The sequence below is a fragment of the Notechis scutatus genome, chromosome 12, assembly GCF_049901735.1.
Source record: "Notechis scutatus isolate UNSWTSFEM ecotype Mainland chromosome 12, rNotScu1.2, whole genome shotgun sequence".
In the NCBI taxonomy this organism is placed as follows: domain Eukaryota; kingdom Metazoa; phylum Chordata; class Lepidosauria; order Squamata; family Elapidae; genus Notechis; species Notechis scutatus.
The window spans coordinates 12,246,585-12,264,554 of NC_142020.1; the positions used below are offsets into that span (position 1 = coordinate 12,246,585).

General features: G+C 44.7%; 1 protein-coding gene across 3 annotated transcripts in view; it reads left to right on the forward strand.

The window, feature by feature from the left end:
- Nucleotides 1-17,803, forward strand: part of MARF1 (meiosis regulator and mRNA stability factor 1) — a 43,158-nt gene extending 25,355 nt beyond the window's left edge. For 2 of the 3 annotated variants that reach the window (XM_087942118.1, XM_087942119.1), the window contains exons 17-27: nt 1,067-1,287; nt 3,259-3,401; nt 4,094-4,227; nt 6,637-6,839; nt 7,286-7,513; nt 8,409-8,639; nt 10,109-10,318; nt 12,162-12,222; nt 12,360-12,494; nt 13,078-13,248; nt 15,321-17,803. In XM_087942118.1, coding sequence (XP_087798244.1) covers nt 1,067-1,287; nt 3,259-3,401; nt 4,094-4,227; nt 6,637-6,839; nt 7,286-7,513; nt 8,409-8,639; nt 10,109-10,318; nt 12,162-12,222; nt 12,360-12,494; nt 13,078-13,248; nt 15,321-15,553 — 1,970 coding nt within the window. In that variant the 3' untranslated portion in view covers nt 15,554-17,803. The remainder of the gene's footprint in view (nt 1-1,066; nt 1,288-3,258; nt 3,402-4,093; nt 4,228-6,636; nt 6,840-7,285; nt 7,514-8,408; nt 8,640-10,108; nt 10,319-12,161; nt 12,223-12,359; nt 12,495-13,077; nt 13,249-15,320) is intronic. The other variant, XM_087942120.1, reaches the window with a different exon arrangement.
- The last annotated feature ends 167 nt before the right edge of the window (nt 17,804-17,970 follow it).

The window sequence follows — 17,970 nt, forward strand, 5'->3', positions numbered from 1 at the left end:
GAAATGGGCCCTTTTCTGGCTTCCCGAGAGCCTCCCCACCATGGTGCAGGAGGCCAACTAGGCCACGCCCACCCAGCAACCAGGCAGAGAACCCGTTGCTAAAAATTTTTAAACAATTTTTCTTGAAGCCCACCTCTGTTCAGGTCCATCCATGCCAGATAGCCTAAATTCATGGTGTTAGGGGAGTTGTCCTTTGAAACGTTTGAAAAGAACAGCGTCAGATTATACTTTTTTCCTTTTCTCATTTCCAGTAAACGGGGTTAGTTTCTCAAAGAATTGGGACCACACGTTAAGTTTCAGTTAAGATGATATGTTGCTCATGCCTACACACAAGAAACTAGCCAACTGACGGTCATCCCTAAACTGGCACTAGATGAAAGTGAACAAAATTCAAAATGGGGTTGGACGTAGACCACTGATGGGAACATAAAGACTCCAGGCTTATTCCTCTTTTGACTCCTCCCTCAGGCAGTTAGTCTTACAAATGTACAATGTAAAAAAGATGTTGAGACTCTAGAAAGAGTACAGAGAGGGCAGCGAAGATGATTAGGGGACTGGAGGTTAAAACATATGAAGAACAGTTGCAGGAACTGGGCCTGGCTAGTCTAGTGAAGAGAAGGACCAGGAGAGACAGGAGAGCAGCCTTCCGATATCTTAGGGGCTGCCCCAAAGGAGATGGAGTCAAGCTATTCTCCAAAGCACCTGAAATTAGGACAAGAAGCATTGGATGGCAACTAATCAAGGAGAGAAGCAACCTAGAACTAAGGATGAATTTCCTGACAGTGAGAACAATTAATCAGTGGAACCACTTGCCTCCAGAAGTTGTGAATGCTCCAACACTGGAAGTTTTTAAGAAGAGATTGGACAACCATTTGTTTGAAGTAGTGTAGGGTTTCCTGCCTAGGCAGGGGGTTGGACTAGAAGACCTCCAAGGTCCTTTCCAACTCCATTATTCTATTCTATTCTAAATGGGGTACTTCCTCCAATTTCTGCTCTTTGACTATGAGGTTTGTTGCCTTCTCCTGCAAGTAAAGATGCCTCCTTGGTCTTCTTTCCTCTGTTCCAGAGCCTTGGCTGCTCCGTTCAAAGAGCCCCGTGGGCAACCCACAACTCATCCAGTTCAGTAGAGATGTGATTGATCTCCTTAAAAACCAGCCCTCCTGTATTATGTCCGTCAGCAAGTTCATCCCCATGTACCATCACCATTTTGCCAAGCAATGCCGCGTGTCTGATTATGGGTATTCCAAGTTGATAGAGCTGCTGGAATCCGTGCCTCACGTCCTGCAGGTGAGTCCAGGTGTTCTGCTCCTTGCCAGAGAGGTTGGCCTCCAAAGGGCTGGCTTTGAAAGGGGGAGCTGGCATCATGCGAAGAGGAAAGAAGTGGCTCTAGGCGGCTTACGACTCACTTACCATCTTGCTTTGCATCAGAAACGCTGCTCCGAATTGTCGTAAAATTGAGGAGTCCTCACAATTCCTATGTCAGCGTTCTGAGGAATGCACTCATAGAAAACAAACTCAGGGGCACTCAACTTTCTCAAAGAACCATTTCTTGGATACTGCAGTAAGTGTGCAGCAGCAGCCAAAAAAGCTAATGCAGTCCTAAGTTTCAGTTACAGAGGGATACAATCAAGATCAAGGGAGGTCCTAATACCACTCTATAAAACCTTAGTAAGGCCACACCTAGAGTACTGCATCCAGTTTTGGTCACCACACTATAAAAAAGATGTTGAGACTTTAGAACGAATACAGAGAACAGCAACCCGGATGATTAGGGGATTGGAGGCTAAAACATACGAAGAACGGTTGCAGGAACTGGGTCTGTCTAGACTAGGGAAGAGAAGGACCAGGGGAGACATGATAGCAGTGCTGCAATATCTGAGGGGCTGCCACAGAGAGGAGGAAGGGGGTCAGGCTATTTTCCAAAGGCCAGGCAAGGAATAATGGATGGAAACTGATCAAGGAGAGATTCAACCTGGAAATAAGGAGACATTTTTTCTGACTGAGCACAATCCACCCATGGAACAGAAGTTGCCCTCGGAAGTTGTGGGAGCGCCATCACTTGAGACTTTCAAGAAGAGATTGGACTGCCATTTGTCAGAAATGGTGTAGGGTCTCCCACTTGGGCAGGAGGGTTGGACTAGATGACCTACAAGGTCCCTTCCAACTCTGATTATCTGTTATCTCTTACCTGTATGACATCATTTTGGCACAGTCTGATGAAAGCTGACTGAGGTTTCTCGCAGCTTTCACCTAATTAAAAGTAAAAGTTTTCCCCTCCCTGCCCCCAAAGTCACTGGTCATGCTGTCCAGTCCAGGTGCTGGCTGATTGCTGGGTTACCGGCCCCTCCTCTGGCCAGCCACCTGTGAAAATGACCTTGGTTCCCATGGGAAAATGTCATTGTTTTGGCTACAAAATCCCATCTAGCTATTTCCCCACCTCCCACTGCTGTATGGCAACCAGATGGCTTCGGCCAGGCTCACTTCAGGGTTGACATCCTATTGGCTTGGTCTTGTCCAGATCTGTGGAGTTTTGAATTCAGATTTTGGTCCCAGTCCTTCACGCTAATTGAGAGAAATATTGTTCTGACCAAGGCTTCCGAGACAGTAATTACGCACATGTTTATTTTAAAAACAAGTCTTGTTTTATTGCAACGCTGGGAATTATTTTCATTCCCAGCCCCTAATGAGTCCCAAACAGTCCCTCGAGATAAGCACCCACCTTTCTTTCCTGTGAAGTGCTGCCAATAACAGAAGTATCAAATGAACGAGAGAAAAAAACCAACCGAAGTACAAAGAGCTTCAAGAATGAATCTGAACCGAACGAATGACTTTGCTTCCTGCAAAGGTTTTGTCATCTTGGTCTGTCCTTTATCCCTTAGGGGATGGGCAATCATCTCCCAGCCTTACTCCCGAGTTGCCCCTTTTGTTTCAGCTGCTCTCGCCTTCTAGCAGCTATGTGCACACACGCACTGGGAACAGGCTCCCCTTGCTCCTCTGCCTCGCTGCTACCAGATTCCGGAGAGTCCGGAGTCACCACCCCACTCCTAGATGGTCCGGACCCCATCTCCGCATCAGACACAGGACCCTCGTCTGAGTCCTCTCCAGACTCCCGGACGGATCCCCGTTCTTCCCCACTGTCTGATTCCGCTGCCATTTGCACAGGCTGCCGGCGAACCACAAGAAATATAACTTGATTTATGAGCGCTCAAGCTTCACCATAGATCTCCCTACAAATGTTTTTTTTTTCCCCCTTCTCAGATTCTCGGGATAGGAACCAGGCGTTTGTTAACCTTAACGCACAGGGCTCAAGTCAAGCGATTCACTCAAGACTTACTGAAGCTTGTGAAGTCCCAGGCCAGTAAGCAAGTTGTAGTCAAAGAATTCTTACATGCTTATCACTGGTAGGTATGCATAGCTGTGGCAGGTATCTTTTTGCATTTCCAACCGCAAATGTAAAAAATACTACCTTCTTGGTTTGTTTGTTTTTAAATTTAAATTTTAAATTGGGGTTTCAAGCGAGCCATTTTTATTTTTTTTCACGGAAAAGGAGATACTGATTTCTTCTCTCTGAATTAAAATTACCTGAAAAAAGTAAAATCCTCGAGGTTTAGAAGTTTACAGAATGGAAGGAATTGAAATGAGTTGATTTTAAAATCGATTGATTTTAAAGTTGGTTTTAAAAATACCGGAAATGGGCCGATTTGTGAGGGAGGGTCTCTTCCCAAATATATCTGGGTTTTTTTTTATTATTATTTCCATCAAATTACCATTATCACTTTGGAATCTTTAACCTGTGGGCAGTAAATCGCATATATCCTAAAATGAAGATTTACAGAAATACCTTACAGCGCTCCAGTAAATACATAGCTTGACAAACGATTGTTACATTTTTTTAAAAAAAAAATTTTTTTTTCCTCTGTGCTGGGTTTTAAACCTCAGAAAAATGTCCTGCTTTTCTTTTGGTTTCCCAATAAGAGGCTTACCATGAGCAAGTAGAAAGCTTCAATTTTATGCTTGCTTAGCTAGTTCTACAGCCTGATCTTAATGCAGAATTTTTCCCTTAAGTGTTTTGCCTGAATTATTAATCTCGTAGGTGTTTCTCGAAAGACTGGGACGTCACAGAATACGGAGTGTGTGAATTGGTGGATCTGATATCCGAAATTCCCAACACAACCATTTCTTTGTCTCAGCAAGATAATGAAATGGTCATTTGTATCCCGAAGAGAGGTATGTTGCTGTCTGTGATGACCTGGGGCATTGCACAAAGGCAACCTAGTCAGATAATCATTAAGAGTCCCTTTATTAGCTGCAACTTTGCCCCCAATGTCCAGGTTATCTTCTGGCTGGAGAAAAACTCTCCCAGGAACAGCCTTTGGCTGCAGAGAGTCAAGTCCAAAACATGGTCAACACAAACTAACAATAAGTCCAATCAAGCCAAAATGAATTAATTAGTTTGGCAGGGCCAGGAGCAAGAATTCCAGACGTGAAGGCACATGCAGCATTCAGTTCTTTTAAACTTTCATTCCCAGCTGTGGCTAGTGAAGGGAATCGGCCCTTTCCTCCCCCATAAGCCATGCAACTCACGTTGCTCCCTTCTCCGTTCCTCCCTGCGTGCCCTAGGAGGAAGAGGGGGTGGGCCTGGGTCTTCCTCTGAACTCCCTCTCCCTTGTTCTACCACTCCCTTGTTCTACCACTCCCCTGCTCTGCCCAGCTGGACTTTGCCCTTCCCCAGTTTTCTCCATAGCCAACAAAGCCACACTCCCACTCCCTGTCAGCTATTCGTCTTCCTCCTCGGATTCAGACTCTGATGGGCATGACACCATCTGTTGAAAACTTCAGTAAAATTCTTGTGTGTGTCTCTCTCTCAACATTGCTTGTCAAACAAGGTGGATACAGGCAGTGCACAACTTAAAACAGTTTTGTTTAGCGACCGTTCGAAGTTACAACAGCAGTGAAGAAAGTGACTTACAACCATTACAGCATCCACCATGATCAGAATTCAGCTGCTTGGCAACAGACTCATATTTATGACGGTTGCAGTGTCCCGGGGTCATGGGCTCCTCTTTTTGCGACCTTCTGACAAGCAAAGTCCATGGGGAAGCCAGATTCACTTAACAACCGTGTTACTAAATGAATTATGTGATTCTCTTTAACAACCATGGCAAGAAAGGTCGTAAGATGCGGCAAAACTCACTCAAGAGCAGTCCTGCTTAGCAATAGGACTAAGCAAGGACTACCTGTATTATGACAAAATATCAGGAGGAGGAGGTGTTATTCTCAAAGAGCGGTGAAGATCCAGGAGACAAGCGTGTAAATCCCCAGCTGAGTTAAGGAATAAAAAAAATAGCCCATTTTGCCAGGCAGGCTGTTACTTATTGATTGGTGAGGTTTATTTATTGTTTCGATTGACTAGGACTGTAGCTAGTGAGAAGATAAAAGCTATTTCCACCCTAATGGACTTTGAAACAGATCGTCTTTTAGAGAGAAAAGATTTCAGTTGCGGGAAATCTTGCGATCTCCACTCCTTACCTCCAATACTCCCCCCTTTTTTTAAGCTCCATAAATCTTTCCAAAGAGAGTCAATAAAAACCACGCTTGTCAAAGACACTGAATTTAGACAGATGCCCGCGAGGCTGACGGTTTTAAGATTCTCTCTTCAATTCCTGAAGGAAAGGCAGGGTGTCAAGCCTGGAAAATGAACAAAACCCATGAAATGTTTTTTTTAAAAAAAAAAAAAAAGGCAGAAGGCACAAATATAATCCTGGAAATTCAGAAAATGCTGCAGATGTCAGTGCTTTGTGTAGACCAGAATTCAATTGGTTTGATGACAGAGAACGAAAAGCCGGATTTATCCTGACTTCATTCCCAAATATTCACACTATATCAGTGCTCCTTAATTTTATTTTATTTTTTGGGGATCCCCTTTCCAGTTTTAAAAATGATGGAGGACCCTAAAAGAGCTTTTGTCTGTATGGGTTATATTTATTGATGTTTATCGTATTGAAAAACTTAAAATATCGCCGTTGTAGAATATTTATTGATTGGGTTGTGCAAAACAGCAATGTTAAACACCCCTTAGATATTTTTCATGGAAAAGCCTTATATTTTAGCAAATTAAAGATAATGCTGGGAAGAATGACACCATTTTAAATCTTTGAAAATATCCTCAATATCTGACAAATAACTTTGATGGTGAGAGCCAGTTTGTTGTAGTGATTAAGGTATTGGTCCAGAAAGAAGAAGACAGTGAGTTCTAGTCCTGTCTTGGGAATGAAAGTCGGCTGGGTGACTTTGGACAATCACCAGGCAATTGTGAGTTCTAGTCCCAGCATAGGCTGGGTGACTTTGGGCCAGTCACCAGGGGATTGTGAGTTCTAGTCCCACTTTAGGCATGACTTTGGGTGACTTTGGACCAGTCACTTTCTCCCCTCTAACCCACCTGACAGTTGTTGTGGGGGGAGGAGAAGGAGGACGGAGTATTCCATATATTCATCCTCTTGAGTTATTTACAAAAATAATGAAAGTAGGGTACAAATAAATTTGATTTTTACGGGGCCCCAAGAGCAGCTTGGAGGAGGGCTCCTCAGGCCACACTTTAAAGAAACATTGCTAAATGTGCTCCTTTTCCATCTTCAGAACGTACCAAGGAAGAAATTGAAAGGACAAAGCAGTTCTGCAAAGAGGTGATCGATCTGCTGCGCCACCAGCCCTATTTCCGCATGCCATTCAACAAATTCATCCCTTCCTACCACCATCACTTTGGGCGCCAGTGCAAACTGGCTCATTATGGATTTACCAAACTCCTTGAACTTTTTGAAGCCATACCTGACGTCTTACAGGTAGGCAATTGTAAGAGAAAAAATGGTGGATCCTGGAGGTGGAGTAAAAGGGGGAATCCGCCTAGGATCCTTCCGTAGTCACAAAAGAACTATATTTCACATTATTGAAATACATGTGGACTGGGTGATAACACGGTGTTTACATAATCAAATGCAGAGGTAGTCAACGTGTCCAAAATGTACATGATGATAACATTCTAGGTTACTCTTCCTAATCTGCTTGTTCTGGGATTAGGATTATGGTTGCTAAATGAGGACTACCTGTACGTTCATGAGCTCGCTGGAAATCCAGCTTAACCCAAGAGAGATATTTACCTGCTATCTTTGCCTTTCATGGCTTTTGAAAGAAAAAGCTATTGAGCTTTGGATCCTACAGTTGCTCTCAGTATTCTAGCATTGCCTTCTCCGGGCGCCCTTGAATAACCCAAGCTGACATTCATCTCCAGGTCCTGGAATGCGGCGAGGAGAAAATCCTGACACTAACCGAGACAGAACAAGTCAAAGCTTTAGCTGCCCAGTTTGTGAAGCTGCTCCGTTCCCAGAAGGATAAATGCCTCCTGATGGCAGACGTCCTTGCCGAATACGCTAAAACGTTTGGCTACCCATTGCGTCTCCAGGACTACGATGTTGGCTCCGTTCCAGCTTTGATGCAGAAACTTTGCCATGTCATCAAGGTAGGTTTCCAGGTGCTCTTGTGGTTCGCTGGCAGCCTGTACAGATGGCAGTGGAATTGGACAGTGGGGAAGAATAGGGACCAGTCCGGGAGTCTGGGGAGGACTCGGACAAGGGTCCTGCATCCAATACAGAGATGGGGCCAGGACCATCTGGGAGTGGGGTGCTGACTCGGGAGCCTTCGGAGCCTGGCAGCAGCGAGGCAGAGGAACAAAGGGAGCCTGTTCCTAGTGTGCATGTGCACAGAGCTGCTAGAAGGCAAGAGCAGCTGAGACAAAAGGGGCAATTTGGGAGTAAGGCTGGGAGGTGATTGCCCTTCCCATAAGGTATAAAGGAAGTGCAAAGGTAGAGAAACCTTTGCAGGAAGCAAAGTCGTTTGCTCTGTTCGGATTAATCCTTGAAGCTTTGTGTGGACTTTGTACTTCGGTTGGTTTTTTTATAGTTACTTTGGCACTTTAGTTGTTGGCAGCAATTCAAAGGAGAGAAAGGTGGGTGCTTATCTCGAGGGACTGTTTGAGACTCATTACCAGCTGGGAATAAACATAATTCCCAGCATTGAAATAAAACAAGAGTAAGTGTGTGCTTAATTACGGTCTTGGGAAGAAGCCTTGGTCAGAACTGTGTGCTTAATTACGGTCTCAGGAAGCCTTGTTCAGAACAGATGCCACGTGAGGAAAAATTAGCCTTGAGCTGAGCAATCCAAACCACATGGAAACGCCAGCAACTCAAAACCCCTTGTGAAATCTTCCTTCTAGAGTTCTGAACGACGGGGACAGTCTCTTCCCCAATCTCGTGTCCTCCTCCCAGAATTCCCGCCTCCTGTAACTCTGCCAGTGATTGGGACTTGTCGTCAATAGGATGGAAGGTTGATCTGGTGTCTTCTTTCAATTCCTCCAGGTGGTCAATACAGACTCTGGGAAACAGCTACAGCTGATCAATAAAAAACCCCTCCGGACTCTGACTTCACACCTTCTGGTGCTCCTCATGACGCTGGACGAAGCCACCGTGGTTTCTGTGAAGGAGCTTAAAAGGCGTTACGAGGTTGTCCAGGGGACTGTCCTGAACCCATGTGAATACGGCTTCATGACCTTTATCGAGCTTTTGATGAGCGTGCCTTATTTTATCGAGGTGAGGAGGACAGCTGGGCTCCTAACACAGAGGCCGTGGAGAGGAAAGGTCCCTCTGGGTCTGCAGGCCCTAATAGTTAATTATTCCATGTTCCTCTATAGTATAGATTTAGCCATTCTCCAACCTAGCAAATGGGTTGGAATTGAAATGCCACGGGGTGGGGTTTTTAATTTTAGACTGGAGCTGTGCAAAACTTTACAAAGTCAAACATTCCATTCCATTTGAGGTGAACTCTTCTGATCTCCTTGGAAGTCTTTTGAGGGTTGGTACGGATGGTTCCAACCTTCCCAGAAGTAATGTGGCCTCAACATGGGTCATAACCCACAAGTTGTGGGATCCAGGGGGTGATGGAAGAGAATATTTGTGGTTCAGGGTTGAACGGTGGAGTCCTGGATGCACCCTGAGCTTGGCGGTTTTCTCGCAGACATTTCGTCACCCAGCTAGGTAGCATCATCATGACGTCACCTAGTTGAGTAATGGAAACATCTGGAAGAAAGCTCAGAGAACACTTAAGGACCCCACAATCCAGCTGACCACCAGCCACATCTGGAGGGTGTAAAATGCCCATGCCAAGGATGGGATCTTTTGGTTTCCAAATACATTGCATCTTCTATAGCTAGTCCTCGGCTTACAACCCCAGTTTTAGCCCAAAGTTTCTGTTGTTAAGTGAGACAATCAAGTGAACCTTGCCCCCATTTTATGACCTTTCTTGCCACCATTGTTAAGAGAATCACTGCAGTTGTTAAGTTAGTGACACATGTCAGGGCTCCGGCAGTTATCCCCATTTAAATCATGAGTCTCGAGCCAAACTTCCAAAACTTCAAAAGGATTTATTAGGAGTAAACATGCCAGCACTGCCTAGGTGTAGCCGACTCTGAGACACATCATTCATTGTCACCCTTGACCCTGGTTTTCCCCTCCACCCCCTGGGTGTATCATAATTCATATTCTCCAATGGGACACATCCATAGCCAGGAGTCATCAATCAGGCTTTCCAGTTAGAATTTTGCGTGGCAGAAACTTCAGTCACCTAGTTACTATCTTTGAAAACATTTAAGGAATGCAGTTTCGGTTTGCAAGCTGCTGCACTGCTCTCCCCCTCCCTTTCTGTTGGCAACTCTAAAAAGACCGTAGAAATATTTTATGAGTTGACAACACGGTTGTGAAGTGAATCCAGCTTGGCTTGTCAGAAGGTCGCAAAAGGGGATTCCCGTGAGCCTCCCAGGATGCTGCAACCCGTCATAAATATGAGCCCGTGGCCAAGCTTCAGAATTTCGATCGCGTGACCACAGGGATGCTGAAATGGTCGTAAGTGTGAAAAGTCACTTTTCCCAGTGCCTTCGAACAGTCGCTAAATCAACTTTTGCAAGCCGAGGACTTTGTGTAGTTCATACTCAAGAATATTCCTTCCTTTGTGAAAGCCATGAGGACTAGTTAACATGGAAGTCCTTTCTTGATATCGCCTACAGGTTTTTATTGATGGTGATGCAGAATATGTGAAGCTTACAGACCTGTATATTTTTGCCAAGAAAGTGAGGTTGCTGCTTCATACCTACCATTACCAGCAGATCTTCCTCCACGAGTTCCCATCAGCCTATAGCAAATACACAGGAGAAGCCCTTCAACCCGATACCTACGGCTTCAATAACCTTGAGGAGCTTCTGGGGGCAATTCCATCGGTTTGTAGCGACTCCTGGTTTTCTCTTTTCTCTTAAAATGGGCAGGATTCTTAACTGTCCAAATCAGTGGTCGCCAACCAGTGGGCCAGGGACCACCGGTGGTCCATGAGAAAATTGTGGTGGTCCGCAGAGAAATGTTACCCCCAAAACAATTAATCCAGGCTGCGCGGGAACACAAGGCTGCGCCGCCCACATGGTCCGTGGCAACACAAGGCTTGTGTCGCTTGCATTGCAAACAACACGAGGTAGTGGGGGGGAGGGGGGAAAGGACGGAGGGGGGGAACTTGCCCCACTCGCCCCACATGCCTAGCCTGGCCACGGGGCTGCTTCTTTCCACTTCTTTCTTCTTCTGCTTTTGGCTGCACACAAGGGAAGCAGCAGAAGTCTTTCTTTCTCTCCCCCAAACTCTGCCAGAAATGAGTCTTTGGGACCCTGCAAGGCATCCCTGCTCCAAGAGGCTGTGCCGGCACAAAAGACTCCTTTCTGGCAGAGTTTGGGGGAGAGAAAGAAAGACTTCTGCGGCTTCTGCTGCTTTCCTTGCATGAAGCCAAAAGTCTCTCTCTCTCCCCCTGAGAACGGAGCTGGAGATGGTATCCTTCAATCCCAAATAAAGAACGATCGATCAATAGGAAAACGGGATGGGGGATTTTCCTGCAGTCTTTTTTGGGGATTTTCCCAGGGTCTCTTGTCCGTGGGATTTAAAATTATGAGTTTGGTGGTCCCTGAGGTCCAAAAGGTTGGCGACCCCTGCTCCAAATCGTAGCTTTCCGTAGTCGTCATAACCGGATGGGCCCTCAGACCCTGGCTCCCCTATTGTTCCCTTAGAACTAAAAGGAGTTACTTTCCTACGATATCGTAACTGGGCCCATCCTGCTGTTAACGTTCTCGACCTTCTCACTTGAAAATGTCCATTTTATATCTTTAGCTGACCTGTAAAATTCATAACAACTAAAGTAAACGTGGCTAGCCGTTCAGAAATCTGTGAATAAAATTCTCTCGGGAAGGCAACTCATGGCGTCTGGCAGCTGTATTGCTTCAGGGGTGTTTTGTTTAAAATACTTTTGTGGAATGTCAAATCCATTTTTTCCAGAAAAGAATAGATGTCAGGATTCCGGCAGTTACCCCGCAATTAAATCATGAGTCTCGAGCCAAACTTCCAAAACTTCGAAAGGATTTATTGGGAGTTAACATGCCGGCACTGCCTGGGTGTAGCTGACTCTGAGACACATCATTCATTGTCACCCTTGACCCTGGTTTTCCCCCCACCCCCTGGGTGTATCGTAATTCATATTCTCCAATGGGACACATCCATAGCCAGGAGTCATCAATTATGCTCTCCAGTTAGAATTTTGCGCGGCAGAAACTTCAGTCACCTAGTTACTATCTTTGAAAACATTTATGGAATGCACTTTCAGTTTGCAAGCTGCTGCACTGTTCCCTCCTCCGTTTCTATTGGCAACTCTAAAAAAAAAACCACAGAAATATTTTGTGAGTTGACAATAGATTTATTTATTCATCCCTTCCTTCGCAAATCTGTACAAGTTAGCCCTCAACTTAACGACCATCAATGAGCCCATAATTTATGTTGCTAGCAGAGACTGCCTGCATCGAATGGGGCATAGCAGCAACTGCCGTCTTAACTTTACAATGAAATCGTGATTTGGGCTAATTTTGCAACGTTTTCATGGGACTCATCCAGTTAAAGTGTGAGTGCAATTAACCAAAGAGGGAAGATTGCAAGAATGCTGAGTATAAGGGGACCTTTAAGGCAGCAAGAAGCCTACCTACTGTAGGTTCATCTTAACTTCCATCTCACCTGTGGTCTTTTCTTGCCTTTAATTAGGTAGTATGGATAAAAGGCCACGGCCATAAGAAGATTGTTGTTCTGAAGAACGACATGAAAAGTAAGTCATCCCCACTGGGAGTTAACTTTTCTTCTTCTTTTTTTTTTGTGGGTGGGTGGGAAATATAGCTCAAATATCTTTCCCTATAAGATTGTCTGTCGAAAGGGAATGCTTGCTAATCTCCTCCCTTCTGTTAGCTCGTTTTAGCTCTCCCAGTCTTCCCCTGGCTGACGAAAGTTACGAGAATGAACTTGCCGATGGAGATGGACAATCCACAAAGGCAGCAGGAGCGGACAAATCCTTAGATTTAATCCTGGAGGCACCCAACCTTGGTAAATGGATTGATTGACTGGCCACTCTTTTGCACCTAGCAATGCCGAGACTTGTAGGCCTTGAATGGATAAGCCAAAAGATAATAGTATGGTCTAATAACATTTATTAGGTAATAATTATGTTCTAAGAAAAGAGAATAAAGAGTAGATCAGCCATGGAGCATGGATAGAATTAGGGCTGTTCTTTTCCTTTCTTTTAATTCCCAGCCCAATTCTTTTTATTTATTTGTGACTTGCCTTTTTTTTTATTTATTTTTTGGCAAATAACTCAAGGTGGCAAACATATCCAATTGCCTTCTTCCTCCTCCTGTTTTCCCCACAGCGACAACCCCGTGAGATGGGTTGGGCTGAGAAAGAGAGGGACTGACTGGCCTAAGACCACCCAATTGGCTTCCATGGCTAAGATGGGACTAGCACTAGAACTCAGGCCTCCCACTTACTAGCAGGATGTCTTCACCGCTAGACCCTACTACAAGAACCAAGCGTGAATTTGCAAGCTTGCGTTTAAATGCGAGTCCTGAGGTCCACTGCCCTTGTCAGTTTCTAAGGAGTTGTCGTCTTCCTTTTCTTCCCTCTCTTGCAGTCTCCCATCAAACCGAGGAAGAGCTGCTGTGCCTCCCCAAGGTATCCCCCGTCGATCTTTTATGCGAGCCGGTCCCTTCCTGCCTTCCCTCCCCGCAGCTGAGACCAGATCCAGTGGTTCTTGAATCAACCGATCTCATCCGTTTCGAAGAGCATTCACCAATCCCTTCTGGTAAAGGTTAACGTCGCCTTTGAAAATCTGGCTCCACTCAATAGAAGCAAAAAGTGCTACTTTTAGGAGCCCTTCCTTAGCAAATTGACCTTACAGATATATCAGAAAACTGCATCTCCCAGAATTCCAATTGGCTCCAAATTCTGGGATTGGTCTACCCGGTTTATACCTTAAAGAAATCGAGTGAACAACTTTTCTTTCCAGCATAAGCTGAGCATTTCTTAAGAGTTCCGAGTTTCATTTTTCTTTTATATGTGAACATTTTTAACACCACCTCATCCGACAGGCTGCATTTCTTCGGTGGAAATAGTAACAATTCAACTGAAGGCAGCCTCTTTTACTTTGCCATATTCAGAGTCAAGTTCATTAACTTTCTTTTTTCTTTTGGACACGTTGGCATTCATGAAAGATTACCGTTTATTAAAGCTGAACAAATCTGTCCAGACCTTTTCCTTTTCTTCTTCTTCTTCTTCTTCATCCAGAAAAAAAAGCCAAACCTGATTTCTACCTTTACAAAACTGAATTGTTTGGAACATGAAATGGTCCCTTGGTTCTTCCCATGTAATTTGGTCCGTCCAGTAGCTTTCATTTTCTCTCTCATTTCCCCTTCTTCCTATTTCATAAATTCTGAATAAAAGGCAACCCAAGCAGTAAAATCCTATCTGCTTACATTTCTATCCAGGTTTTCAGCAGCTCTAACGATTGGCATAGGTTGTGTTGTGCTCCCTTCCTGCATGACAAACTTTTGTTGTCCAATTGCTAAGTCATGTCTGACTCTTCGCGACCTCATGGACCACAGCATGCCAGATCCTTCCTCTGTCCTCTGCAATTCCCCCGCGTTTGCCCAAACTCATGTTCATTGCCTTGATGACATGATCTAACCATCTCATCCTCCGCTTTCCGCTTCTCCTTTTGCCTTCCATCTTTCCCAACATCAGCGTCTTCTCCAACGAGTCCTCTCTTCTCATTAGGTGGCCAAAGTCTTTGAGCTTCGGCTTCAGTTATCTGTCCTTCCAAAGGACTGTTACAGTTGATTTCCTTTTGGGTTGATAGATCTGATCTCACAAATGAAGGCAAATATACATGTTTCAGTATAATATTGCAGGATCCAGTCTGGGTCGGTCACCGGAACCAGAGGTTTAGTCTCCCAAGCACAAATCTGAAAACTTGGAAGACTTAAGTTCTGGTTCTGGAGACCGACTCAGATCTAATCTGATCTCTTTGTAGTCCAAGGGATTATGAAATGGGAATGTGTTGTGTTTACCCTTAAAGTCGTAAGAGATGTCTGAAGAATCAGTAAACGGCTTGATGAAAAGCTAGCAGCGCAGGTTTGAGACCTGAGCGCAATATGATGGAGTGAGCTGCCGTCCTCCCTCCAGCTTCTGCCAACCTAGCAGTTCAAAAGCAAGCAAATGCAAGTAGATAAATAGGTACCACTTTGGTGGGAAGGTAACAGTGCTCCGTGATGTCATGTTGGCCACATGACCACGGAAATATCTTCGGACAGCGCTGGCTCAATGGCCTTGAAACAGAGATGAGTAACGCTCCTACGACTATACCCGTGATGGCGGACCTATGGCACACGTGCCACAGATGGCACACAGCCATTTGTGCGGGCATGCGAGCCCCAGCCAAACTTACCTGCACTGTGCGTGCGCGCGCCTCCCAGCTGATTTTTGGCCCGTTTGAGGCCATTTTTGCCCTCCCGGAGGCTCAAGGGAAACCTCTGCAGCCTCGGGAAGCCGAAAAACAGGCCTTCCGGAAATACCGGAAGTTCCTAAACGGGCCCGTTTTTCGGCCTCCTGAGGCTCCAAAGGCTTCCCTCGAGCCTCCGGGAGGGCGAAAACAGCCTCAAACGGGCCGAGAATCAGCTAGGAGGTGCACGCATCCTCGGTGCAGGTAAAGGGATGGGGGGGTGTTGCGCGTGCATGGGGGGGCGCATTGCATTGTGAGTCCCTGCGCGCACGCTTTCGGCACACCACCAAAGAAAGGTTCGCCATCACTAACTATACCTTCACCTTACATTTTCAAAGCTAAACAGTCCCCACCCCCTTTTTTTTTTTTTTTTCCAGAGATGGCGATGGGTCCTGAAGAGGAGAAGGCTGCTGGTCCTTCAGAAGCTAACAAAGAAATCGGTCACTTTTCCGAAGCATCTAAAGCGACCCAAAACAACTCGGCACTTCCCTGTTCCTCATCTGAACAGCCGGCATGCCGAAAAGCCATGGACAGTCCAGCTCGAAAGCAGCCGAAGAGCCGCGTGAAATTGGCAGCCAACTTCTCCTTTGCACCCGTAACCAAGCTTTAAATCTCGTACCCGGTGTGAAAAAGCCTCGTATCGTTAAGACTGCACAGGAAATAAAGTCGGCTATATATTTTTTTTTTTTATTACTTTTAATCACTGTCTGGAGGGAGTGTAGCCACCGACCTGTTTTCTTTTGTCACTCTGACTGCCTTCTGTGCAAGTACGTTGCACACCCTTAACCGAAGTTAAGCGGGGCAGTTTCCTTTTTATTACTATTACTAGAATCTCAAAATATTTGTTAAGAGCGATCTAACATTTTACCCTTTTTTTTATTCTGTCCCATGTCGACAAAAGCAAATGCAAGCACCCTTGGCAGAGAACGGATTTTTTTAAAAGTCACCCGATACCCAAACAAGATGTCATACCTACACATCACGCCTAAATCTCTCGGGGCTTTCTACTTTTGCGATTGTTTGTTATCGGGGAAATAACAACGCAGTGCATAATTTGTTGTGCAAAATGTGCCTCCCGAGAGGAATTTTAAAACAGTCACTTAGGTGGGAATAGGCGGTGGGGGTCTTTAGCTTCGTCAGGGCAAAACTTGGGAACTGGGTTTCGTTTTCTTTTTTTTTTTTCCCGATGACTTGTAAATTAACTAAAAAAAAACCCAACAAACTCCGAGAAGTCGGTCGATTTGGTACCAAAAAAAAAAAAAACACCCTTCTTTTTTTAAAAAGGCCTTCTTCTGTGATAGTTCAGTTCCGTCGAAGAAACTTGCAGGAAATGGTTTTTAAGCTTCCTTTTTTATAAGCGCTGCCGGTGGATGCCGATTTGAGATGAAGTGTGAGGGTGGGGTGAGGGGGCGGGAAACCATTTCGGTGCCGTGCGTTTTGAAGGCACCGTGAGAAGCCTCGGGTTGCAGCCGCTCCCTCGAAGGGGACGAGGGACGGACGGGGACCGTTGAGATTTCAAGAAAGTAAAATATGCATCCAGATGCATAAATCATGGGTCGCGGCGAGGCGACGGGAAGTTTTTAAGACGGAAAAGGCGATGATGCTTCCGCAGTGCCGAGATGGGAGCAGGAGGTAGAATGGCCAAGGTTAGGGGCCTAACCTTGTTTGCGAAACTTTTTAAACGTCTAATAAACGGGAAGCTTAGTATGAATCGAGAAAGTGATTTTTTTAAAACTCTTGTCTGGTTGTTATTCCTCCTAAGTGCTGAAAAGCTGCTCTTGTGTGTCGTGGTCTTTTTTTTTCTTTTTTTTTTGTGCTTCCAGTTCTTATTGGGGTATTTTTTTGTGTGTGTGTGCGGTTGTGATTGTTGTAGTTGTTGGCTTTTAGATGGGCAAGCCTTCAAAGAAGAGATTGAGTCAGTGGGATCCTTTTGCCTTCTTTTTTAGAGAGAGAAAGAAAGACCTTAAAAACGTCTTCCAAAGGTTTATTATACCCCTGCCCGGGTAAACTTGGCACTTACAATGGGTTGTATTTGCCAGGAGTGGAAATTTTTTTACTGCTTGTCAAAAGGAGAAGAACCTATTACGAGGTTTCCACTGACCGAACGCGGAAAATATATATTTTGTAACTATTATATTTTATAATGGACAAGGTTGGGGGATTAAAAAGGCTTGGGATTTCATAGCCAGCAACTAAACGGGGGAAAAATACCACCAGATGGCTATAGGTACTTTTAAAAAGAAAAATAATGGATTTTGTTTAAAAGAGGATTTTTAAACAAAGCCACACATTGAACCTTTCTGAATTATATAGCCATTACGAACGCAAAGAAACACTGGAAGTTTTTTGTATTGAGATTGAGATTACGGCACTGTTGGATAGCTTTACAATTCCTCTAGAGAGATCTAGAGTTTATAGGAACAGATTGTTCGATATATATTTTTTTTCCTTTCTCTCTAGTGGTTCCGAGTATTTGTGAGACCATCTGTCTGTTTATCTATAACCTGCATAAAACAAAGGCCTCGTCACTCGATTGTGGGTCGTGCTTAACAGAACCGGTTGCAGTTCTGAGCAAGTCATCTTTAAAAAAAAAAAAAAGTGAGACCCAAGTTTTTTGGGGGGTGGAAAAAAAAATAAAGAAATCAAAAGTCCAGTAGTGTTCTTTATTTGAAATACAGATGTGGCCAGGTGATCCATAGAGAATAATCCCATCGTGCATGAATCCATGTGGCATTTGGAATTAAATCGCTGTTTGAAAGTTACACGGTGCTGTTTTCAGATAAATTTGAGGGTGTTTTGTTTTTTTTTGTTTCTCCCGTAGCACAAGATTATTTAATGAAGGGTTTTTTTAAAAGAAAAAGGCTTGGAAAAAATAATGTAACTTGACTGATTGGAACATGAATTAAGGTGATGAAATTCTTTAACTGACACTTTGGACATTTTGATTTCTTTACTGTTCTGAAACAAAACAGATCAAGGCAACTATGCACTCTGGGTGGGTGGAAGATGAACAATACAGCAAATAAA